Source organism: Hylaeus anthracinus, unplaced genomic scaffold (genome assembly GCF_026225885.1).
Source record: "Hylaeus anthracinus isolate JK02 unplaced genomic scaffold, UHH_iyHylAnth1.0_haploid 5, whole genome shotgun sequence".
Classification (NCBI taxonomy): domain Eukaryota; kingdom Metazoa; phylum Arthropoda; class Insecta; order Hymenoptera; family Colletidae; genus Hylaeus; species Hylaeus anthracinus.
Window position 1 is genome coordinate 9,826,783 of NW_026535322.1, and position 22,566 is coordinate 9,849,348.

Below are 22,566 nucleotides of genomic sequence, written 5' to 3' on the forward strand. Positions count from 1 at the left end.
GGGAATGTGCACAAGCAGTTCGAAGGATTTTCGTCGTTTCAAAAATTGTAATTTTTAAAATCACGGAAATCTTTCAAATTCCGTGTGCTCCATAATGTCAACGTATTGCTTATAGGTAACCCTTTGCGCTCGAGTGGAGCCTCTAGGGCAACATATGTAATTTAAAAGTGATTTTTGAACGTACAATTTCAAAATTACTTATATCAAGATACAGCTAATTATTAATGGAAATAAAATACATTGAGTCGTGAATGTTTTTACATATTTCTTTTCGAAGGAGAGTTTTTGGTTTTACAGAAATTTATTATAAAAATGGGCTTGATTTCATTCTATAGAAAAATGCCTCGAGCGCAAGGGGTTAATATTTAGATTAATTAAAGATAAATAACATCTTAATATTGACAAATGTATATATTAAATCTAATAAGTTTCTTGCATATAAATAAGATATTCTATAAATAATTTTATTCTCAAAAAACAAAATATATTAAGTACAATGATTATAATTCAAGCACACGAAATTTTTTTCTTATATATTAATGTAAAGAACAATTGGACAGTGATCACTACCGTATACCTTGTCTCTAATAACATTATCACAAACTTGATCTTTAATTCGTTCAGATACCAAAAAATAATCCAATCTCCTGTGTAAAAAGATCTATTGTAATGTAAAGATTCATATAGTAGATTGAATAGCTGTTTGTATACTCACCATCCTATGTTCTTAGTACGCGCATTAGCAAAATATGACCAAAATGTATAAGCACCAGTTTTCTCAGGATACAAAGCTCTAAATGTATCTACAAATCCTGCAGCTAAGAAGTCTGTCATACCTTCTCGTTCCTCTTTGGTAAATCCAGCATTTTTTGTATTTGTCTTAGGATTTGTGAGATCTGTACATCATAGGAATAAAGAATACATAAAATAGCCTATAAATTTTCATGAAATTACGTTTACAATAAAATCATATTACACAATATTTTGAGATAGTATTACCTATTTCTTGATGTGCAACATTCATATCACCACAAATAATGACTGGTTTCTTTTCATCCAGCTCTTTAATATAATTCTTGAAAACCTCATTCCACTGTAATCTTTTTGGTAATGTTACCAACTTTTGGCCAGCATTGGGAATATCTGCAAAATTGTTATATTTCAAGAATTGTATTAAATAGACTGCGGATCTTTATGCAAAAAAAAACCTTCGCAAACATGCCTACAAAAATTGAACCTAAATAGGAATTTATTTTATTCTGCAAATATTATAACATGAACTTTACTTTCAATCTTTTTTATATTTTTGCATATTGTTTGCATTTTGTAGTTTCTTGTACATTCAAATTTCTTATAAATGCATAAACATCCGCAGTCTAGTAATAAACTTTGGTACAACAGAACTGTAATATTAAATCTATCTGTATTAAAAAATAACTTACAAACATTAATTAGATAAAACTTGGGGTATTCTGCCATAATTAGCCTGCCTTCATCATCAAATTCAGGATCATCTAGACCATATTTTACATCAATTGGTTTCTCTTTTGAATATAAGGCAAGACCACAGTAGCCAGATTTTTTACCTATACATGCCACACGATTAATTTTAATTTTTACTAATATAAATTCAAGCATGACAAATACTAAACATTCTTACTGTCAAGAAAATAACGGTGATATCCGCTCAACTTAATTTCTTCTGGTAATTTATCTTTATTGCATTTGGTTTCTTGCAGTGCAACTATATCAGCATCTTCTTTTTCAATATATTCAATTCCACTTTTCTAAGTAAACATAACAATAAAATATTATGAAATTCCATAACAAAAATCGGATAATAAAATAATATAGTATTCGTACTTTAATAACTGCTCTTATTCCAGAAACATTCCAGCTAGAAATTTTTAAATTATACTTATTTCCTTCCGCATTTAATTTCTCACATCCAAAGTCGATTTCATCCCAATTCGTATCTACTTTATTCATCATCTGCTTTGGCTCTGTCTTGGCACGCTTCGGTGCAGGTTCTTCATTATCATTTCTAGCACGTTTAGATTTTTTACCAGACACTTCTTGTGCTTTCGACGCCTTACTTTGTTTTTCATTTTTGGTTTCTGTAGAGTTTGCCTAGTTTTCGAATGGAATCAAAATACATATCTTTAACAAAGGACTTTGATATCCGGGCACTTTGAATTAGTTTATAATGTATTCTTTATTTCAATAAAAATAATAAAATTATCGATCTGTAAAATTGCATATCTTGATGCTGCATTGTTGTATTATAAACTAAAGAAAGGATATACAGAAATAATAAATGACACAAATGTATAACCTTTGAACCTCGACCACGTTTTGGCGGCATGCCGGTTGTCTTGATGCACGTGAACAGACGCTACGAATTATTGTATTAATATTAACACGACAATAACAATATGAAAGTGATTCTCTTTTAAAATTGTTCCGTTTTATTAAGAACTAATCAATGTAACTACTATCTCGGTTATTTATTACAAAAATTAACAGATATATCCAGGCGTATCTGACAAAGAACAACGACTCGATCTTCAACGAAGTTTGAAAACTGCGCGTCGCCACGAAATTTGGCATGTTGAACAAATAATCATATAATTATTCGATATAAAAAATTAATTTCTTGACAAAAATTATTAAATTTCTCAATAAAATACTAACGTTCGTAAGTAACGGAAAATTTTGAGGTTTATAAATGAAATGAGAAAACATCTTTGTTTACAAAACAAACAATCACGTCAATATCGATATTTTGGACCGAATCATTTGTTGTGATTGTTTGTTGCTATATACAAAGTGTTTTCAAGTTAAACAATGAAGATAATATAAAAGTGTTTTTCAACAGCAAATGTTTCCAATTAAATTTTTTAATAATTGAAAACAAGGATTGTCTACGTTTAGTGCTTGAAAACATGTTCGTGGCGTCTCCTACCGGCAAATTTAAAGAAGGTGAACCAGAAACAGCGCACTTTCTCCAGTCTACCTTCTGAAATATATAAATTTTTTTAAAAATTTAAATATAATTCAGAGTAGAAACGTATAAGATGTTTATATAACAACATTTTTACTTTATCTTATAGACTCAAGACTTTTATAATAAGACACTTCCTATTTAGATAAATCGATAGTCCTATTTTATTTTTGTTACATTATATAAACAAGAAAAACAGAAATATTTTGTACAAAATTGTGATTTATTGAAAGTACATCTTTTTGCAAATTGTTACAAGTAATGAACATGATCATTTGAATTTGATTACAATATGTACGTATAAATTTATCTTGTTCTTAATGATAGAGAATTAAGACATTTAATGTCATTCATGACAAATTTATATGATGCGTAAATTTTCAAGTGAAATATTTTAATTACAGTCAAATGTCAAATCATAGAATATTAATTTGGAAAAAGAATATCAAATTAAATAATAGTTGCAAGTTGATCGCATAATAATAGCACGATAGTTTCAATCGCGGGGAATTAAAACTTCTCGTTAACTCGTACCCTTTCGTTGCGATATTATGACATTGTTTAATAATATTATTCGCAAATTATAAAATCTATTTTATAATTTTTCATTATGAGCAATAATGTAAAATTTTTGTCTGAAAAATTTGAAGCAGGTAGTTGCGGGATCTTTGTTCTCTGCTTGGTTTATCATTGACAAATGGATTCAACAATTTTCTAGTAAAAATTGTTACAAACATGAAATCGTTCTTCCTACCTATCCACTTTAAATAATATATATACACGTGTATTAACATAATTCAGTCATCAGAATCACCTGTTCGTTTAGCTCTTCGTTGTCTAGGACTCTGTTTTGGAGTTCTTGGAGACTTATCTGTGAAAATATTATATTTAATTATTAAACATGAACAAATATCTAGTTGTTTTGTAGTATCATTGATAACGAGCGGAGAACAATGTTATTACATCACTTTCCAGAACATTCGCAAATTTAATTTCTTTTTTTTCACTGGAGAGACTATAATTAATTTAATAAAAATATTAAATTATTCTTTAATTCGATTACAATTTTTCTCTGATAAAAATTTCGTACAAGTATCGAAACATTGAGAAAAGCAAAATGTATTTGTGAATGTTCTGAGAAGTCTAATAATAGTATAGTAATTATTGTTGTGTTACATTTAAAACATAATACAATACTTACTAATTCTATTCAAAGTTTCTTTTGGCAACCAATCGTAATCTACATTGTTGGGATTGGATGTACCCATTTCCATAGGTATTTTACGGGTAGTAGAAGATCGAGATTTGCGGCCCAGAGACGACAGAAGCTGTTGCCCTCCTACGAGCGTTAATATTACACATGCAGCGAGGAATACATACAGAAAAACAGTTTCTCCATCGAGACCATCGTCTAATTCTATAATCTGTACTGTTTCATTATAAACAGCCTCGCTGAAGTTGATGCCATTCTATAAAGAAATATACGTTATTAATGTTTTGAATTAACGTTAGAAAATATCAAATAATATTTGATACATACACTGTCTCTGTAATTCAGATTAATATTGAAACCAAAGGGCCTTCCGGCAAGGTTCTCTGATGGAAGAAACGTATATGCCAAAGTTGCCTCATGTTTTGGCTTCACAATCTTGTTATATGTAACAGTTGAAAAGTTCTGAATATAAAAGTTAAAATCCATTGCATAACGAAAAGATGCATCTAACGATTCAAGAACAAAATCAGATTCACCTTTATTGGTGAAACCAACAAGTAATTCGACTAAGTTCCCAGCTGGTAACTCTAAAAAATACGAATTAACTATTAAAATTACAAATAAACAAAATACACTATAATCAAAGGAGAATTATATATATACCCAACGTTGATAATCCATTGTAAATAGGTTTAGTAAACAATATAGTAGTATCAGCATCAGGTGATGCATTAGTTGTCTCTTCTTCAGGTTCTTCATCCGTTATTACAGAATTTTCTTCTCCTTCTACATCCACTATGTCGTCTATATTTTCATCTTCTTGAGCATGAACTGTAATACAAAATATATATATAATTCGTCCTAATCGAGCAACAAAATAAACATGTAATTCATATATCGTTCAACAAAGTTGACTACGTTAGACTCGAAACTTATTAATTATATTAAACTCATAATTAATAACGTGAATATCAAAAAGTTCTTTTGAACAATATGTTTTTCAACAGAAGTTTGTTGTTAACTACTCGAAACTTTATTTTCAATTTAAACGAAACTACACATAAAGGTTGTAGTTTTCTTTCGATAAAAATTATACATACATCAGCTGAAAAACCATCGAGAACGATAAATGAAAATTTATTCGTGTCAAGGCGTATCGTATACACATAGCACGAATATAAACTATAAACTGAAAAGTGTATTTCCAATAACACTCTATATTTCACATTACCTCTGTTCACAGTGAGAATAATCGGCGAAACGAGTAACAATAAAAAAATGCTAAATTTCTTCATTTTGTTGCGTTATTTTTAAACTAACTATTCTGTTATGAATAGGAATTTATTTCACTTCAAACCACTCACTTCACAATCGACACCGGACTACACGTTTCGGCATAATACTAGAGCCTACCATTGCTGTTTGCGACGTGGAAGCTCAGCGGCGTAGTCGTCAATTCTACAACGTGGAACATCAACGTTTGGTTGGCATGAAATAGTAACGAACGACCACGAATAATTTAATGCTACCAACTTGATAGCTTTAACTACTCGTCGAATAAATCTCGAATAATTGAGCAAAATTAGAACGAATCGAAAGATAATAATGTATTATTTATTATGCTTGATTCTGTTGACGAAACAAAACTTCGATAAATAAAGTTACGGCGACAGAATGTCATTGGACAACTATCTTTGCGTTATCGCTATTGTATAATTTTTAATAAAACAATAAATAATTTGAAATTATATGAAATAGTCAAAGTTCATACGTGTATACATAAGAACTGAATGAGTTAAAGAATTGTTTCTATTGGTCGTTCATTAGAACTGGCTATTAGAATTTATGTAGAATTGTCACCAATTGTCACTGTCACTTTTCAAAAGTTCCTTTGACAGATAACCTTAATATATTCTCCTCTTTAAATAATATAAACAGGTACAACGTATTTCATTCATAATGTTATCATTGAAAAAATATTTACTCTAAATGCTCTAACAGAATGTCATTAAGAGCACGACTCCTTCTACTTTTACTAAATTTATTTGTTTGTTTATTAACAAAGCTATATATATACACACGATGGTATAAAGTTTATTATATTGCAGATTACAGTGTAAGCATGGATTACGATGACGATTTCTTCTTCGAGGAGGATAAGATGTTCGTTTCATAAAACTTTTTCATTTCTTACCGATCTGTGTTACAACTTCAATTTAAATGTGCTTCTCTCTTCTTGCAACATGCATGTCTGTTTGCCACGGTGCGGTGGAGTAGTTTGAAGGATCAAACACTTTTACCTCCAGATAACGTTACTTTGAGTGAATCTAACGATCAGGAAAATGACTTTTTACTATTAACCACTGTACCATCAGCTAATGCCCAATCACAATTCGCTATGAGGGAGGATCGCATGTATGCATTGTTGTGTTCACTATTCTACGTTTTATTTAAGTTCTTTTCTCTTACAAATTTGATATATTTCACATTTGTTTTTTGGTTTATTATCACGAGATATAGACCAGATGTAGAACTGGTCGCTCAAGATCAGTCTCTTCATCATCTACTTGGCACTGCTATGTAAGTTTTGATGATGATGATGATGATGATGTGCTTGTCATTAAACTCATACCGATGTTTAATACAATTATGGTATATTATATGATGTAGTTACATAATATAGTATTTTTTATTATAATATCTATAAACATGTAGTTATTGTTAGACGGTCTCGTGAGAATTTCTTGAATATTTATGTAACATTTATATGTGTATTCAAGTTTTACCATTACTTAATTAACAAGTATAAATTATCAACAGTACCTTATATTTATTATACTTATTTACTACCAGTATTGAACTATTTATATTTAGAGAAAAGTTTATTTTGTAGAAATAATTTATAGCTAACGGTATGTAACTCTATGCATGAAGCAGCATATTAGTTTTTTTTTTGCTACATAATTCTTATAGATGTGTCTATTACATTTGTTTATGTATTTATCTAAAAAATGTACAGTTATTATCCAAAATAGATATTGAATTCGGTAACGTTTAATATGTTTCTTTTATTGTATTGCTTTATGCAGGGGTATGACGATTACTTCGGGCAACGTTGTAATACAAAAAGACAGCAGTAACCTTATAGGCATAAGCATCGGAGGCGGAGCACCGTTGTGTCCTTGCTTGTATATTTTACAAATTTTTGATAACACGCCTGCGGCTATAGACGGCACTTTGCAATCAGGAGATGAACTTGTAGCGGTAAATGGATCGTCGGTTAGAGGAAAGACAAAAGTAGAAGTTGCAAAAATGATCCAATCTTGTGACTCTCAAGTCAGCATCAACTATAATAAACTACACGCCGATCCCAAACAGGGTCGTACTCTTGATATAGCTTTAAAAAAGGTTTATATTACACATAAGTAGTCATATATTTGTTTAATAATGCTCTCTCTAACTAAAAAATTGAATTCCAGGTGAAACATAGACTAGTAGAAGGAATGGGAAGTGCAACAGCCGATGCGCTCGGTTTATCGCGTGCTATTCTCTGTAACGATGCACTCGTACAAAGGTTAATGGCATTGCAGCGTACAGAAAATTTATATAGAGGTCTTGTTTCTCATGCTCAATCTACTCTACATGCATTTTTCGACTTAACGCAAATGTACAAAGGTACGTTAGTAAATTTGTTGTGATTCTGAATTTCTATAGATTGTAACAACTGAAATTAAATTACTTAACATTGGTACACGTTTCAGTATTCGGAGATGCGTTTGCCGCGATAGGAGTAAGAGAACCACAGCCACGAGCTAGCGAAGCTTTCAGACAATTTGGTGAACAGCACAGGCAAATGGAAAAGTTTGGTGTAACGATGCTAAAAGCTTTAAAACCCATATTAAACGATTTAGGCACGTATCTTCACAAAGCTATTCCAGATACTCGGTTAACTATCAGCAAATATGCCGATGCAAAATTCGAGTACCTTTCGTATTGTTTAAAAGTAAAAGAATTGGACGACGAGGAACAAAGTTACGCGGCGCTACAAGAACCTCTCGATCGAATGGAAACGGGCAATTACGAGTATCGTTTGGTTTTAAGATGTCGACAAGAAGCTCGCGCAAAATTTGCAAAACTTCGATCAGATGTACTCGTAAAACTCGAGTTGTTAGATAATAAACATGTTCAAGATGTCGTGTGGCAATTGCAAAAATTTGCATCCGGCTTAGGAAAATATTATTCTAACACGAGAGATTTATTATCTGCCGTGACATTGTTTCCCGTAGAAGTTGACTTGTCGCATTCTGCATTTCAATATAAATCTACCGGACCTCAGACAATAGCCGACGGAGAAGACGTAGATGAATTTGAACCCGAGGAAAAATCAAATAACGAAGAGCTTCTTATAGATACGCAAAACTTCCCACTTATATCAGAATCTGATAATATGTAGCAAAAATAGTAGTACGCACCATTATTAAAATTCTTAAAGATAATAATTGGTGTGGGACAAATTTTCTAATGTACATTTTTTTTTTGTTATTTCGAATATAACAATCCATATTCCATTTTCAAAATACCATTCCATTACAAAAATTGATACCAAAGATTATTATTCTAAGGAAATATATATGTATAATAGCTATGTGTACAAAATTATGTATATGTGTAGTACATTTAACGTATATGTTAATTATATGTTTACAATAAACATTAATTGTAAGGTCGAGAAATGCATTTGTTCAATTTTTAATTCCTGAAATAAACTTTTCTATGTTTTAGATAAGAAAAATGTAGTCACAAGCAACAACTGTTGCTTGTTTACCTTTAGACTACGTTATTTTCTATTGTCTGGTATGAAATAATACAAAATACTACATAAAAAAAGTATTTGTCAGTCAATATTTTTTATTACGTTATGATTTAGTTTTGTTATTGCATACAAAATACCCAATATAAAATATTACATATGATCGCATACGATGTTTTCTTTTTTTATGTCGGAGCCGCCATTTTAATAGTTTCCGTGGAAACCATGAAAACAAACGTACATATAAAAACAATGTCAATAATACCTTGAAATTGAACTGAAAGATTGTTTCTTTATTGAAATATAAACAATGAAGACTGTGCCAGCATGGGTTGACAAGGTTCAAGACAAATCGGAATGGTGGTAATTTTAGCAAATTTTTTCTATAATAACAATATTATAATTGATCACTACAAATTTTATAAAACAACGATTGAGCGTTTAATTAAAAATGATTTTTTAACTGTATTATTTTATTTAATTAACTTCTCATTAATACGGTTCTAAACATTGTTTCAGTATATACGACTTATGTTTTAATCCAGATGGTACTCAGTTAGTTATTGCTGCTGGTCAGCAAGTTTTGGTTTACGAGACCACTGAAGGAGCTTTGATTCAGCCGTTAAAAGGTAAAGCGAATAGTATATGTTTAATCTTCTCCTAGAGGATTGAATATCATATTTGTATTTATAATTTGCAGGGCATAAGGACATAGTTTATTGTGTATGTTATGCAAAAGATGGTAAAAAATTTGCATCTGGAGGTGCAGATAAAAGTGTCATTATTTGGACATCAAGACTGGAAGGTATCCTCAAATATTCGTAAGTTAAATATTTTTCTACAGAGTACTATGGAGTTTAATTTAATTAATTGAAATGGATTATTTATTGTAATATGATTTTCTGTTAGTCACAATGAAGCTGTTCAAGCTATGCAGTTCAATCCTGTATCGCATCAACTTTTGAGTTGTTCTCTATCAGACATAGCATTCTGGTCTCCTGAACAAAAAGCAGTTGTGAGACATAAATCCAAAGGAAGAGTGAACTGTTGTGCTTGGACAAGCGATGGTCAATATTTAGCCATTGGATTGGCAACTGGCTATGTCTCCATTAGAAATAAGGTTTGTTTTTACTTTAATATACATACATAATTAGTTAAACATTTTTCTGTGATTCAATATAATTAAAATTACTTTGAATTTTAGAATGGAGAAGAACAGATACGTATAGATAGACATAGCGAAGTACCAATATGGAGTTTACTTTGGAATCATCAATGGTAATATGTTCTTAATTACATACAGAACTAATATACGACATATTGCGATATTGAATTTCTGAATTATTCACAGGGAAAATTCTACAGACGTCCTCTGTATCGCGGAATGGAATGGAACTATATCTTTCTATTCGATCGCGGGGAAACCAATTGGAAAAGACAGATTATTAAATTTCATTCCTCTTAGGATGTGTAATTTTGCAGGTGGTCAATACATTTTGATTTCAGGAAGTAATAAACAATGTATATTAATGACGTATGATGGAATACAATTAATGAATGTTGGTGGTACATTTTCCTCTTGGGTTTGGAGTTGTGCTGTACATCCAACTTCTACGCATATTGTGAGAATCTATGTATTCTTATTTATACGAGTAGTTCAATTTTTATTGTGTGTTACATAATTACTTATTAAACTATTTTTCACCTCGCAATTTAGGCCTTAGGTTGTCAGGATGGTACTATAACATATTTACAATTATCATGGAACGTTATACATGGACTGTATGGAGATAGATACGCATATAGGGAAAATATGACCGATGTAATAATACAAAATTTGATTACCGGTGAAAAAGTTCGAATCAAATGTAAAGATTTGGTAAGCACTGTTATTAATCTAACAGTAATACTGGATAACGAGAAATAACGCGTTACTAGTATTATCATTTTAATTTCAGATTTCCCGCATTGCTGTATATAAGTCTAGATTAGCCGTTCAATTATCAGAACGCGTGATAATTTATGAACCAACAAATTCCAATGATGGAATGCATTATCGTATATGTGAAAAATTGAATCAAGCTCTGAATTGTAATTTATTAGTTGTCACGGCAAACAACTTAATATTATGTACAGAAAGAAGATTACAAAGTTTATCTTTAAATGGAATCGTAGAGAGAGAATGGATACTCGATGGATTTATAAGTTATATCAAAGTTGTTGGTGGACCAGTTGGTCAAGAATGTTTAATTGCAGGTTTGTATCGTGAAAAGGTTCATACATCCAGACCATCTGATTGGTTACCAGTGCATGGAAAATTAAATATCTCCATTCCTTGTCAATCTATGAAAAAAGTCATTAATAAATGTTTTTTCCATATCCCTTTTTAGGTTTGAACACAGGGTATATAGTAAAAATATATTTAGATAATCCCTTCCCAGCACACTTGACCAAAATCGAAGGTTCTGTAAGATGTCTCGATGTTAGTTCGTTAAAAGAAAAGCTGGCAGTTGTCAGCGACCAAGGAGTCCTTTATATATTCGATTTGTATGCAGAGGAAAAACTTCAAGAATTCCAAGATGTAAACAGTGTAGCATTTAACAGCAGCTTCGAGGATATAATGTGCTTTTCAAGTGGAGAGTATTTGGTAATTAAAGTAGGAAACTTCACGGAATATAGACAAAAATTTACTGGGTTCGTCGTGGGTCACAATGGATCGAAGGTTTACTGTTTAAATGGATCTAGTATTATTATAGTGGAGGTAATTTAACGAAACCCATATTCATGATTCCGTCGTAAGTGGACCAATATTATGTATACTAATAAGTTAACTATCATATGTTTACAGGTTCCATTATCTCTATTCATGTACCAATACCTAGACATTGGTCTTTTTTCTCATGCTTATCATATAGCATGTCTTGGGGTAGCAGATTCAGATTGGTTTGCTCTAGGCACTAATGCTTTGGAACATCTAGAACTGAATATAGCATATTCTGCCTTTGCTAGAGTTAAAAATCTAAGGTACATAGAAATTGTATCCGAAGTAGAAGAAAAACTAAAATCTGGCGAATGGGGAAGAGAAGCATGCATGGCTACCGCTGCTGCTGCTATGGGAAAATTGAAAGAAGCTGCAAAACTTTATCAAAAAGCTGGTTTACAGCAACACGCGTTGACCATGTATTCCGATTTGCGTATGTTTGACATTGCACAAGAATTTATTGTTAGCGGAAACAGCCAGGTTAGCGAAGTATTTATTTACGCCTCGATATTACAAGAAATACAGTATAACATCAATATTGTAAGACCTAAAATAATGATACGAATTTTGTTTTGATCATTCATTTAGGACCGCACAATATTACTTCGCAAAAGAGCAGAGTGGGCCAAAAGTCTCGGCGAACCTCGTGCTGCTGCGGAAACGTTTCTCTCAGCGGGCGATGTAGATCGTGCCATTAACATAATTGCAGAGTATGGTTGGATCGATATGTTAATAAAAGTGGGCAGACAACTCGATAAATCAGACAGAGACAATCTAACTGTAATCGCTAAGAAGTTAAAGAAATTAGGTGCAACCCATGGGGCAGCTGAAATTTTTGGTCGTTTGGGAGATGATCCTGATGTAGCAGATGTTTTAGTGGATGCTCAAGCTTGGCCTGAGGCTTTTGAATTAGCTGAAAGAAATCCCAAACTGAAAGCAAGGATATATGGACCGTATGCTAGATGGTTAGCAGAGACTGGCCATTTTTCCGAAGCGCAAGAAGGTGAGCACACTTTGTGCACATTTGTAACTAAACAAAATTTCTTCCGTTTAATTTGTTCATAAATTGGCCATTCGTCTTTAGCGTTTCAGATAGCTGGACAATCAGAAGAATCTATAATGGTACTGACAATGTTGGCAAAAAATGCTGTTACCGAGAAAAGATTTCGCGATGCCTCCTATTTTTATTGGCTACTTTCTCAAATTAGTTTAAACCTTAACAGAAGCACCGACGAATTACAAATAATGTTTTCTCAGTATTACGAGAAGGCTGATATATATTATGCTTATCACGAAGTCCACAAATACGTTGTAAGTGGAAACCTTGATAAAATATTATTTTACTTTAATTTAATTTTAATATATTACCTTCTTTTAACAAATTATAATTGTAATTACAATAAGAACAATAATAACTTTTTAGGAAGAGCCGTTCACGTCGCTAATGCCAGAGGCGCTCTTCAACATTTCGCGATTTCTTTTAACGAAAACTCATAATATGCAAATAGAAGGAGTCTCGAGGTTTATTATAATGTATACTTTGTTAAAACAAGCTTCCCTTCTTGGTGCTAATAAATTGACGATGCAATTACTCGAGAAATTACGTAAAACAAGAATTCCAGCAAGTCAACTTGGTCAATTGGAAACTTCAAACTTGATAGCTCGAGCTTCCCCTTACAGAGATCCCGAGGAACTTATGCCACTTTGTTATAAGTGTTCAACTTTTAATCCTCTCTTGTCGCTAGATAATCAACAAGGGCATTGCGTGCAATGTCGATTAAAATTTCAATATTCCTTTATAATGTTTGGTAAGTTTTATTTAATTGCGCGTACGGATCCCTTCAAAAAATTAATTTCAAAATAAATAATTTCAGAAATCCTGCCATTAGTCGAATTTGATTTGGAGGAAGATATTTCGGATGAAGAAGCAGAAAAGTTAATAAATGAATCGTTATCATTACCTGACAGTATGACGGATAATGATCAGCTTACCATTACTTCCGAAGTAGATATGTTTACTGCACGTTTAATGAAATACGAGGTATACGATATATTTTTCATACATCGCGATATTTATTATACAATTTTTTTGTTTAATTCCAACTCACTAATTGCGTTGTTCTAGGAAAAATCGAGTACTTCTACTATAATTGTGGGAAGAAGTGTTTTGAAGAGCATGGATCCGTGTACTGTATTAATCGTAAAGTGGCCAAAACCATTTAAAACGAGATATTTTAAAAATCTTTTACCTGATCTACAAATTACTTTCTGTAAATCTTGTCTAAAGGTACGAAAAATATTTCACCCTTTCTAATAAATAAATGGTACATGATATACATATTTACAGTTTGTCTCTTTAGAATTTATAAAATTCTCATTTGCTTCTTGTATAGCAACATAATAATAGCATACTTTGTAGGAATGATAATAATTTTCCATCATTGTTTTCAGCTATTTCATTTGGATGACTATGAACTGGCTTTATTGCGATACGGGCACTGTCCATTTTGTAGAACGTTAAATAAATCTTCCGATTAAAATTATTCTTTTAATTAGAGATAGATATTAATTAAATTTTGTTTGTATTGTAATAAATTGTTGTACATATAAAAATTATATATATATAATATACATTAATCGAGTAATAATTATTTTAATCTGAAGGAGGGTAATATTATTGTTGTATATAACTGTACAATGAAGACAAATATATGAACTACATATTAGCAATGTACGTATTCATTGTACATATCCATAAAAGTTATAATAAAATTATATCTTATTAACTGAACTTATTCCGTGTTAGGTATTGATAATACAGTTATGTAAACATGAGCAAATCGTATGCTGGCTTTTGTATACATGCTAATTGTTCTGATTCCTTCAGTACCGTTAAACGAAAGCCGTCAGAAGAAGCGAGCTTGTTTCAAACAGTTGCAATTCAAAAGATGTTGTGCATAGTCTCTCTAGTGATTCTCCTTTTTGGAAGCACCGCCTTCTGTCAAACCGTCCAATCGATTAATAGTAATGCCATGGAAATCCAACATTTAAACATGAAGCCAAGATGTGAGTACTTTTTAAACAAAAAAATTAATAACGTTGTATTTGAAGTATTAACAAATAAAATGGGAAAATGAAGTATACGTATAATAAAAGCAAGTAATGTAATTATTATGTCTTTGAAAATACCACTTAAGAGCTAAACAAACAATGATATACTTTATAATGAAATTATTAAAAGTATTTTCAAACAGTTTTCCCGCTATTCAGTGTTGTCCGTTTTGCAAATTCACAATGCCTGGCTAGCAATAACTTAAACGGCACTTGTTTTACTAGAAGAGAATGTCGTGATTACGGTGGAACAGCATCTGGTACTTGTGCAAGTGGACATGGCATTTGCTGTGTTTGTAAGTAAACGAACAACTGGGTTTCTCAAAAATTTCAAGTAATAAAACGATAACTTTTTTTATTACTCGCATTGAAAAAAAATAAGATATTATGACTAATTTATAATTAACGTGTTGCAGTTCAAAAGACATGCGGATCTACTACAAATGTAAATAATACATATTTTACAAACCCTGAATATCCAACGACTTACGACGGAACAGGACGGTGTACGATAACAGTTAATCGGTGTAATTCGAACATATGTCAGGTGTGTATTTAATATTATTATTATTACATACAGAAAGTTATAACTCAAGAGAGCAAAACCTGTTGAAATCTCGTTAAACCTTTTGTTCTAGTTACGTTTGGATTTTTTGGAATTTAATCTTGCCTCGCCAAACGCCAGTGGAGTTTGCGATTTCGATCTCTTCCTAGCTTCCGGATCATCGACATCGGTACCTCGAATTTGTGGAGAAAATGCAAACCAACACGGTAATAAGAACGTTATAATGTTCTTAACGAAATGTTATAATGTTCGCCACTTTTAAAATAAATTTGTTCAAATTATTTAACGTATTATTACATTTTTCAGTTTACATAGACTTTAATGGTGGATCACCAATTATGTTATCAATCGATACCAATTCCGAGTACTCTACAGAACGTCGTTGGAATATAAGAATTCAACAAATACCTTGCGATGCTACCTATAGAGGTACATAAATTATTGTATAATGTCCTTTTATTAAATGCTCACATTTCTTATATCTTTGTTGCAGCTCCAAATGGATGTTTACAATATTTCACTAGCGTTTCAGATACTGTGACAAGTTTCAATTACGGTACAACACAAAATCCAAGAGGTAAATTAAATTACAAAATTAATTTTAATTATCTGTCATTAATGTAAATATAAAAAAAAACTTAGAAATAACGAAATTCATTATAAATGTTGTAGCGCCAACATATGGTACTCGTCAAATGGCAAACACAAATTATGGTGTTTGCGTAAGAATGGCTCAAGGATATTGCGGCATTGAATGGTCACAAACAACTCCAAGTTCATTTTCTGTATCTGGTGATACAGGCTCTTTTGACTCTACTATAATAGGTAAAACGATTAAATAATAAATATTACATAACGAAGTCTTGTGTAACTCTAATGTAACTTTTATGACCACGTATTACACGTAATTTAAAAAATTACATTAAATACAATGCTTAGTCGGTTATTTGTGACAATTAATGATAACACTACTAACTGATAACTAGGTACTGAATTCGCAGCAGAAGCAGGAACAAATTGTACCAAAGATTTTGTTATCATCCCACATCCATTTCAAAATGGCATTCCAGTTGGTGTAGAACGATTCTGTGGTAATGGTTTCGTAACAAAAACGTGTAAGTACATTTTAAGGTGTAACCAAACTTTATTCTGAAATTATTGTTAATATTTCATTTTCAAGAAGATAATAAGAATCTTTAACTATGTACATACGTTTTCTTATTTTAGCATTTTCAAAACCATTTGTGATGTACGTTGTTACAAATGGAGATGAAATAGGAGAAATTGAAAATAAAGGATTCTCGCTGACGTACCGGCAAACACCTTGTTCAGTATTTTAGATGCATGTGTAATTTATGTTCCATACGATAATGATTAATCAATAAAATTCCAAGTAAAAATGATCATTTACCACTTTTCAAAAGATTGTTGCGCTCTGCTTTGTATTACCCAGTTTTTTTTATCCTTATTATTTAACAATATTTACATTATATTAGTGCAAATCGTAAGATTTTTATAATCTTTTTCGCATTACCCTTGATAATATTCAAAACACAAACATAATTTTTTATATTCCTTTTATTCTTGTTTGACTTATATTCACGAATACTACGTATTATATAAATGTAAAATGTGAAATGCAGCTGTATATCTAGTTTTTTACAGAAGTATAATAAATTATTTTTTTCTTTAAACTTCGGTTTAAAAAGTTAAGAATAACATTCGATAATTGCAAATTCAATTCATTTAAACGTAATAATCTCAATGAAAATAAGTTAAGTAATACTAACTGATTTCAAAGAAATTAATTGATATTTACATTGTTCAATTAGCCAGGTATTTGCTTCCAGAATGTGCATCCACTTCTTTCATCATAGCATTATACCATGTTTCGAGCTTTGTGTTACTTAAAACATCTTTAAAGGCATTACAGCCTTCTATACTTTTCAGAATTCCATAAACAGCAAGATCTGATAAATTGGGCTTCTCGCCTCCCATAAATTTACCACCGCGTTTGTTAATGGCACGTAACCATTTGTTAACTTCGTCGTAGAGCGATTGGCGCACATCATCTTTTAGATCGTGTCTCCGTTTTAGACGTTTCGATATCATCCACATAGCTATAGCGCCCACATTTATCATTATTAATCGTTCCCATGTCGGAAAATATTCTTCCCATCTGCCAACCTGATCGACAAAGAAATTATCATTCTAATTCTTAAAATGCTCGAAGACCAGTTTTATACTAGCAAAACCTTTACAACTCACGTAATGTTATTAAACTTAATTCTGGTAAATACTTACTTCTGAAAACCAGTTGAAAGTATTATAAGCTTCGTCGAGTGTTCTGTATACATTCGGCGAGAGTGTATGGACAAGTTCATCGTCCGCCCACTTTCTCCATTTACGTTCGTTTCTGCAACAATAAATTTAATTAGATTTTGTTACTTTTTCTTTCTCAGCATTTTCAATGCAATTCAATTTAAGGAACCAGAGACAAATAATAAATATTGCGATAACTTACATGATGTCATCCAGGTTCTTATTTTCTGGCGACATGTCTTTATACATTAAAAAATATTTGTTCATAATTTCATGTTTTAATTTGCTCTTTTCATCGTGCATCGCTATATACGGATAATATTCTACTAACTCGTTAACTTTTTGCGATTTGTCTTTCAAATGTGATGCTATTAACGATATGATCATTGAACTATCGTTTAGAGGTTGATAGCCAGATTCTACTTGTGTTAAAAGTATTGGTACTTTTTTGTAAGATGACCATGATATCTCTTTACGTAATACCGGATCTACTTCCACAACATCGTAAGATAGACCATAGTAATCCAAGAAAACTCTGACCTAGAATATTTTATTTATCAATTTTATTTTATCAAATCTACTAATTACAGATACTTTACCTTGCAACAGAAGGGGCATGTTTGATATTGAAAAAGGGTCAGCTTTAATCCACTCGAATCGGTTGGAGAAATTATCTAAAATAAGAATAAATTATTAAATCAACCGTGTTATACGATAAAACACCTTTCTGATTTAAAACGTATTACATTATTAAAATTCTATAGTTTTATGTTTAACGAATTTGAATTATTCCTTTTTACAGTCGTTGTATCCTATTATAAAATTATAAATGAATTCGGCAAACCTGTCTTGAAACTGGTACCGATGGTTTTTCTTTTAGCACTTTGATTTTATATTCCTTTCCATCGAGATGATAAGTTTTCGATTTCTGTATATCCGAATACCACGAGTAACCTGCTGTAACAAGGACTCCGACAGAAATCCCCAATAAACTTGTCTTAAATATTGTTTTTGTTGTCGAGGACTGCCGAGTAGCCGACGAAAAACTTTCATTTCGTCTTGGGCACATTTGAAAAACATTATTGAAAGATTTGAAATTTTTTGGCAATTTCGATAATTTGATTAGTACAGACATCGTAAAGACTTGTTGACTATTGCATGCACACTTTGAAATAAATTAATCACGTTAGAGAACGTGTTGTTGTTATACAAATATTTTTGTAAGCATAACACTTTAGTGACATAACAGTTCGAAATTTGTCGAAAGGTTATATGAGGTTATGTTCAAGCGTTTACGTCGAAAAGTTTCAGAATGTTTCATTCATGTTTATAAATGCGTTATTAAACAAATTTAATAGCTTTTAACTAATATTATCAGCACAGTATCGAAACATTCAACATTTATCAATGTTTGTCATAGATCGTAAAATAGAAAATTACGATTTGTGGGTGAAATAAAATCCAAAATATCTTTATTATAATTATGAATATATATACATATATAGATATGTAGATCACGAAAATCTTTAATTAATGTATAATAATTAGCGATTATGATTTATATGTAGTAAATGGAAAGAAAAGTCTAGGGATTGTTTGTTTTTTTAAATTGAAGAATATGCACGATAATGATCAGTGCACTTTGCGCATAACCGTATGTATGATGATATGATTTACATTTTACGTGTCATAGATCATGAGTGAGATGCCAGGTGACTGCTTCGATCAGTTGAAAGAAAGTTGAAAATATAAATAAAAGAAATTTATAGCGAGTAATTGTAACTAATTGATGCTGAGAGAAAAATAAATAATGAAGGAGAACGTTGTGGGTTGATAACGGTTTAAGTATGAAATGCGAAACATTTGTGTATATATGTACATGTTTTTATCGTAAATATTACGAATAAGTAGTTAATTTAAGATTAATTTATTAGTCACGTAAATATATAAAGTGGAGAAGTATACTTAGGAACGGTATATAAGAAACCTGAGTTTCAGAATCGACCAGTTTAAAGGTTAAGAAGGCCTCTCTCTTTAAAGAATAACAAACATCACTTACAATGGTAATAAAAATAAATATGTTACTTTGAATTTTCGATTAATTTTATTTACAAATAATATATTTAGAATTTTAACAAAACATATTATTTGTGTACGATAGATAAACAATTTTAATTGTTTCAATCGTGTATTTAAAAATGATTCAGTTTTGTTAAAATATAATTATGTAATTACATATTTCTTCCATTTTATGTAATTGCATTTACTACTCCAAATAACAAATTACATATGATTTGTAGCACGGCAGAGTAAAGGTTCGAACGAGTGCGGAACAAGAGGCACTGAAAAAGAAAGAAAGGGCTAAACGACTCGCACAGTATAAAGTGAACATGAGCATGGTATTTCAAAAAGTAATCCTTTTTTTATATCATATGAAGATTTTAATGCTGTAAGCTAGTGTAATAAAATAATGATTTTGTTTGAAACATTACAGAGAAAAGATCAAATTTATGATGACGAGTTAATGAAGATTACAGAGCGTTTGTTATTAGAAAATCCTGATATTTATACTTTATGGAATATTCGCAGAGAGGCATTTACAAACAATGACTGGTAACTAACATTAACGATATATTGAAATATAGTAAGATAGAGTATAGTATAGCATAAAAATATAAAATTTAATGTAAAACAAATGTTACTGAAACAGGAACGAAGATGTTTTGAAAGAATTATATCAGCGTGAATTAACGCTGACCGAAAACTGTCTGAAACTAAATCCTAAATCGTATTCTGCATGGCATCAAAGAATATGGATCATGGATCGTATGGATGAACCTAACTGGAAAAGAGAATTAATGTTGTGTGCTAAGTACTTGGATTTCGATGAAAGGAACTGTAAGTCATTGATATTACTAATGTTTTTGGTTTTAATGTCCAAAGTAGTAATGTATATTTTTTTTTGTTTTGTTTTAGTTCATTGCTGGAATCATAGAGCATTTGTCGTACAAAAAGCAGAAATTTCTCCTGAAGAAGAATTTAAATTTTCTACCTCAAAGATTCTAAATAATTTTTCTAATTATTCTTCCTGGCATTACAGGAGTCAACTCTTATCAAAAATATTTAACGATTACACGCAACAGAATATTGATGAGAAAAAGAAAGATGGTAATGTTGTTATTACATACCGACTATTATACAAAAATGTTAAGTTTGTTTTCAATTAATTTTATAATACACAATGAAAGGTACTGTTGTCTATACTGTTGTTCTTTTTTTTTTAGAACTGGAATTGGTAATGAACGCCACATTTACAGACCCTAACGATACTAGTGCCTGGTTTTATCAAAGATGGTTATTAAGTACTCAAGAATTATCTCCCTCTCTTTCTCAAGCTTTATTGAACGACAATAATGTGATTCTTTTTATCAACCAAAATGTATCGATAGAATCGTTATGTTTGCGAATAAACAATGAAAATGAGAATGTTTCGTGGAAATCTTGGCAAAAAACAAAATTTTCTAAATTGTGGTTTGGAAAATTCGAAAAGCAATTCAACGAAATAAAGGAAGTCCAGATCGATATCAACGGACACCGTTACCCTTTACACTATTTTAATCAAAAGTGGATTTATAAAAAAAAGAAATATAAATCTTGTTGTAACGAAGACCAGTTGATGGAACAATTAATGAATTATAAGCAGCTCGCAGAACTGGAACCTGATAATAAATGGGCTCTTCTTACTGGTGTACATTTGATGAGAAAAATCGATTTCGTAAAATTTCACGATGATATTTTGTCGAGTTTGAATGTTCTTCTTAATATCGATCCTCTTCGGTCTAATTATTATAGAGATTTACGTAAGTATAATTAACAGCGTAGCTATTTATTCTCGTTATTATGAAAATCGAATGATGACAATTTTTTTTTCAGAAAGTAAATATGTTATCGAGTACAAATTGCACAGTTTATGGAACATGGAAGGAGATCAGGAAATAAAATCAGAAATTGATCTTTCAGGATTAAATCTAACAACATTGAGTAATAATGAATATCTTAGTTTTTTTGAAGAAATAAATCTTGGTGCAAACTTTTTATCAAACTCTATGCATCAGTTGTCTTTTCTGCAAAACTGTACAAAATTATCATTGTCGAGTAATCAGTTGGAAAGTCTGCAGAAATTTCCTACACTACAAAATCTCGAGGTTTTGTCATTGAGAAATAATAAACTGAAAGATTTGGAGGAAATATCACAATTACTAACAAGACACAAATTGAAGTCCCTTGATTTGAGAGAAAATCCTGTTTGTAATATTATAGAATTGAAGAGTACTGTTACGGAAATTGATCCAGATTTAGAATTATACATAGATTAATTTTAATAACCTATATATATAAATTAGAACGTATTTCTATAAATATGTAATAAAATAAACATTTAACGTACGGTTATGGGACGCATGAAGATACGTGTTTTGCATCATTTACTTAATATTTTGCAGTGATTTTTATTCGTGCCTAGATACTATTAGCTTCGGAATCTAAAGTATGCAATTGGTATGATCAAAGCACATGTAAAGAGAATTGCTTGTGTTAATAAAGTTATATATAAATAATAGAGGTAAACGTAAATTTGAATAGAAGAAATGTAATGTAACTGATAAAAGGTCATATTTTGTAAATGTAAGGTTGCTGAGTTGTTTAACATTTTTTTTTTTTAGTCGACCTTATCAAAAGATTATGCTAACCAACCAGCCTTGCATCATTGCCCCAGAGGAAT

General features: G+C 30.9%; 7 protein-coding genes across 15 annotated transcripts; 4 read left to right on the forward strand and 3 right to left on the reverse strand.

Annotated features, from left to right (window-relative positions):
* Positions 1-443: 443 nt before the first annotated feature.
* On the reverse strand, positions 444-2,907 carry LOC128895972 (exodeoxyribonuclease). The gene is made up of 7 exons (XM_054159043.1): positions 2,336-2,907; positions 1,864-2,130; positions 1,661-1,787; positions 1,443-1,586; positions 1,000-1,143; positions 716-896; positions 444-647 (listed from the first exon to the last, which is right to left on the reverse strand). Exons 1-7 carry the CDS (start codon positions 2,363-2,365, stop codon positions 530-532), a joined length of 1,011 nt encoding a protein of 336 aa, XP_054015018.1. The 5' UTR covers positions 2,366-2,907; the 3' UTR covers positions 444-529.
* A 285-nt stretch (positions 2,908-3,192) lies between these two features.
* LOC128895309 (translocon-associated protein subunit alpha) lies at positions 3,193-5,652 on the reverse strand. The gene is made up of 5 exons (XM_054157799.1): positions 5,449-5,652; positions 4,881-5,048; positions 4,545-4,804; positions 4,206-4,473; positions 3,193-3,875 (listed from the first exon to the last, which is right to left on the reverse strand). Exons 1-5 carry the CDS (start codon positions 5,510-5,512, stop codon positions 3,802-3,804), a joined length of 834 nt encoding a protein of 277 aa, XP_054013774.1. The 5' UTR covers positions 5,513-5,652; the 3' UTR covers positions 3,193-3,801.
* Positions 5,653-5,923: 271 nt separating this feature from the next.
* Positions 5,924-8,944, forward strand: LOC128895308 (PRKCA-binding protein). Of its 6 annotated transcripts, XM_054157793.1 has the most exons (7): positions 5,924-6,155; positions 6,326-6,380; positions 6,495-6,632; positions 6,738-6,797; positions 7,307-7,625; positions 7,697-7,892; positions 7,979-8,944. In XM_054157793.1, exons 2-7 carry the CDS (start codon positions 6,340-6,342, stop codon positions 8,668-8,670), a joined length of 1,446 nt encoding a protein of 481 aa, XP_054013768.1. In that variant the 5' UTR covers positions 5,924-6,155; positions 6,326-6,339; the 3' UTR covers positions 8,671-8,944. The 6 variants fall into 6 exon arrangements, with proteins under 6 accessions (XP_054013768.1, XP_054013767.1, XP_054013769.1 ...); XM_054157792.1 differs by having other exon boundaries at positions 6,495-6,797; XM_054157794.1 differs by lacking the exon at positions 6,738-6,797.
* A 199-nt stretch (positions 8,945-9,143) lies between these two features.
* LOC128895851 (intraflagellar transport protein 122 homolog) lies at positions 9,144-14,345 on the forward strand. 2 transcript variants are annotated; one of them, XM_054158796.1, is made up of 16 exons: positions 9,144-9,387; positions 9,547-9,656; positions 9,728-9,848; positions 9,937-10,147; positions 10,232-10,305; positions 10,379-10,649; positions 10,745-10,906; positions 10,986-11,283; positions 11,418-11,788; positions 11,876-12,268; positions 12,377-12,791; positions 12,873-13,099; positions 13,212-13,596; positions 13,663-13,829; positions 13,914-14,075; positions 14,240-14,345. In XM_054158796.1, the coding sequence occupies exons 1-16, from the start codon at positions 9,338-9,340 to the stop codon at positions 14,324-14,326; spliced, it is 3,504 nt and encodes a 1,167-aa protein (XP_054014771.1). In that variant the 5' UTR covers positions 9,144-9,337; the 3' UTR covers positions 14,327-14,345. The 2 variants fall into 2 exon arrangements, with proteins under 2 accessions (XP_054014771.1, XP_054014770.1); XM_054158795.1 differs by having other exon boundaries at positions 9,145-9,390.
* Positions 14,346-14,384: 39 nt separating this feature from the next.
* LOC128895856 (uncharacterized) lies at positions 14,385-16,819 on the forward strand. The gene is made up of 10 exons (XM_054158806.1): positions 14,385-14,519; positions 14,595-14,854; positions 15,043-15,195; positions 15,316-15,446; positions 15,538-15,670; positions 15,771-15,893; positions 15,958-16,041; positions 16,137-16,289; positions 16,451-16,579; positions 16,692-16,819. The coding sequence occupies exons 2-10, from the start codon at positions 14,620-14,622 to the stop codon at positions 16,802-16,804; spliced, it is 1,254 nt and encodes a 417-aa protein (XP_054014781.1). The 5' UTR covers positions 14,385-14,519; positions 14,595-14,619; the 3' UTR covers positions 16,805-16,819.
* On the reverse strand, positions 16,589-19,221 carry LOC128895857 (prostaglandin E synthase 2). The gene is made up of 5 exons (XM_054158807.1): positions 18,631-19,221; positions 18,386-18,460; positions 17,989-18,326; positions 17,769-17,880; positions 16,589-17,651 (listed from the first exon to the last, which is right to left on the reverse strand). The coding sequence occupies exons 1-5, from the start codon at positions 18,919-18,921 to the stop codon at positions 17,289-17,291; spliced, it is 1,179 nt and encodes a 392-aa protein (XP_054014782.1). The 5' UTR covers positions 18,922-19,221; the 3' UTR covers positions 16,589-17,288.
* A 241-nt stretch (positions 19,222-19,462) lies between these two features.
* LOC128895853 (geranylgeranyl transferase type-2 subunit alpha) lies at positions 19,463-22,251 on the forward strand. Of its 3 annotated transcripts, none has more exons than XM_054158801.1 (8): positions 19,463-19,611; positions 19,785-19,849; positions 20,087-20,197; positions 20,281-20,399; positions 20,497-20,684; positions 20,763-20,954; positions 21,071-21,646; positions 21,720-22,251. In XM_054158801.1, exons 2-8 carry the CDS (start codon positions 19,847-19,849, stop codon positions 22,160-22,162), a joined length of 1,632 nt encoding a protein of 543 aa, XP_054014776.1. In that variant the 5' UTR covers positions 19,463-19,611; positions 19,785-19,846; the 3' UTR covers positions 22,163-22,251. The 3 variants fall into 3 exon arrangements, with proteins under 3 accessions (XP_054014776.1, XP_054014773.1, XP_054014774.1); XM_054158798.1 differs by having other exon boundaries at positions 19,469-19,631; positions 19,721-19,849; XM_054158799.1 differs by having other exon boundaries at positions 19,469-19,631.
* Positions 22,252-22,566: the final 315 nt, after the last annotated feature.

What these genes read in the sequence shown, in the direction of transcription:
- LOC128895857 (XM_054158807.1), bottom strand. Translation starts at nt 18,921, where the DNA reads ATGTCTGTACTAATCAAATTATCGAAATTGCCAAAAAATTTCAAATCT. An exon ending in CGGTACCAGTTTCAAGACAG is followed by an intron (nt 18,461 to 18,630) that starts GTTTGCCGAATT and finishes TTCTTATTTTAG; the next exon opens with ATAATTTCTCCAACCGATTC. An exon ending in CATGCCCCTTCTGTTGCAAG is followed by an intron (nt 18,327 to 18,385) that starts GTAAAGTATCTG and finishes AAAATATTCTAG; the next exon opens with GTCAGAGTTTTCTTGGATTA.
- LOC128895853 (XM_054158801.1), top strand. An exon ending in GGATTTCGATGAAAGGAACT is followed by an intron (nt 20,685 to 20,762) that starts GTAAGTCATTGA and finishes GTTTTGTTTTAG; the next exon opens with TTCATTGCTGGAATCATAGA. An exon ending in TAATTATTATAGAGATTTAC is followed by an intron (nt 21,647 to 21,719) that starts GTAAGTATAATT and finishes TTTTTTTTTCAG; the next exon opens with AAAGTAAATATGTTATCGAG.
- LOC128895851 (XM_054158795.1), top strand. Translation starts at nt 9,338, where the DNA reads ATGAAGACTGTGCCAGCATGGGTTGACAAGGTTCAAGACAAATCGGAA. An exon ending in TTTGATTCAGCCGTTAAAAG is followed by an intron (nt 9,657 to 9,727) that starts GTAAAGCGAATA and finishes TATAATTTGCAG; the next exon opens with GGCATAAGGACATAGTTTAT. An exon ending in TCTGTAAATCTTGTCTAAAG is followed by an intron (nt 14,076 to 14,239) that starts GTACGAAAAATA and finishes CATTGTTTTCAG; the next exon opens with CTATTTCATTTGGATGACTA.
- LOC128895308 (XM_054157792.1), top strand. Translation starts at nt 6,340, where the DNA reads ATGGATTACGATGACGATTTCTTCTTCGAGGAGGATAAGAT. An exon ending in TTCTTCGAGGAGGATAAGAT is followed by an intron (nt 6,381 to 6,494) that starts GTTCGTTTCATA and finishes GCGGTGGAGTAG; the next exon opens with TTTGAAGGATCAAACACTTT. An exon ending in TTGATATAGCTTTAAAAAAG is followed by an intron (nt 7,626 to 7,696) that starts GTTTATATTACA and finishes ATTGAATTCCAG; the next exon opens with GTGAAACATAGACTAGTAGA.
- LOC128895856 (XM_054158806.1), top strand. Translation starts at nt 14,620, where the DNA reads ATGAGCAAATCGTATGCTGGCTTTTGTATACATGCTAATTGTTCTGAT. An exon ending in GTAATTCGAACATATGTCAG is followed by an intron (nt 15,447 to 15,537) that starts GTGTGTATTTAA and finishes CTTTTGTTCTAG; the next exon opens with TTACGTTTGGATTTTTTGGA. An exon ending in TGGTTTCGTAACAAAAACGT is followed by an intron (nt 16,580 to 16,691) that starts GTAAGTACATTT and finishes TTCTTATTTTAG; the next exon opens with CATTTTCAAAACCATTTGTG.
- LOC128895972 (XM_054159043.1), bottom strand. Translation starts at nt 2,365, where the DNA reads ATGCCGCCAAAACGTGGTCGAGGTTCAAAG. An exon ending in AACGTGGTCGAGGTTCAAAG is followed by an intron (nt 2,131 to 2,335) that starts GTTATACATTTG and finishes TTCGAAAACTAG; the next exon opens with GCAAACTCTACAGAAACCAA. An exon ending in GTTTTATCTAATTAATGTTT is followed by an intron (nt 1,144 to 1,442) that starts GTAAGTTATTTT and finishes ACAATTTTGCAG; the next exon opens with ATATTCCCAATGCTGGCCAA.
- LOC128895309 (XM_054157799.1), bottom strand. Translation starts at nt 5,512, where the DNA reads ATGAAGAAATTTAGCATTTTTTTATTGTTACTCGTTTCGCCGATTATT. An exon ending in CAATGGATTATCAACGTTGG is followed by an intron (nt 4,805 to 4,880) that starts GTATATATATAA and finishes CGTATTTTTTAG; the next exon opens with AGTTACCAGCTGGGAACTTA. An exon ending in AGAAACTTTGAATAGAATTA is followed by an intron (nt 3,876 to 4,205) that starts GTAAGTATTGTA and finishes ATATTTTCACAG; the next exon opens with ATAAGTCTCCAAGAACTCCA.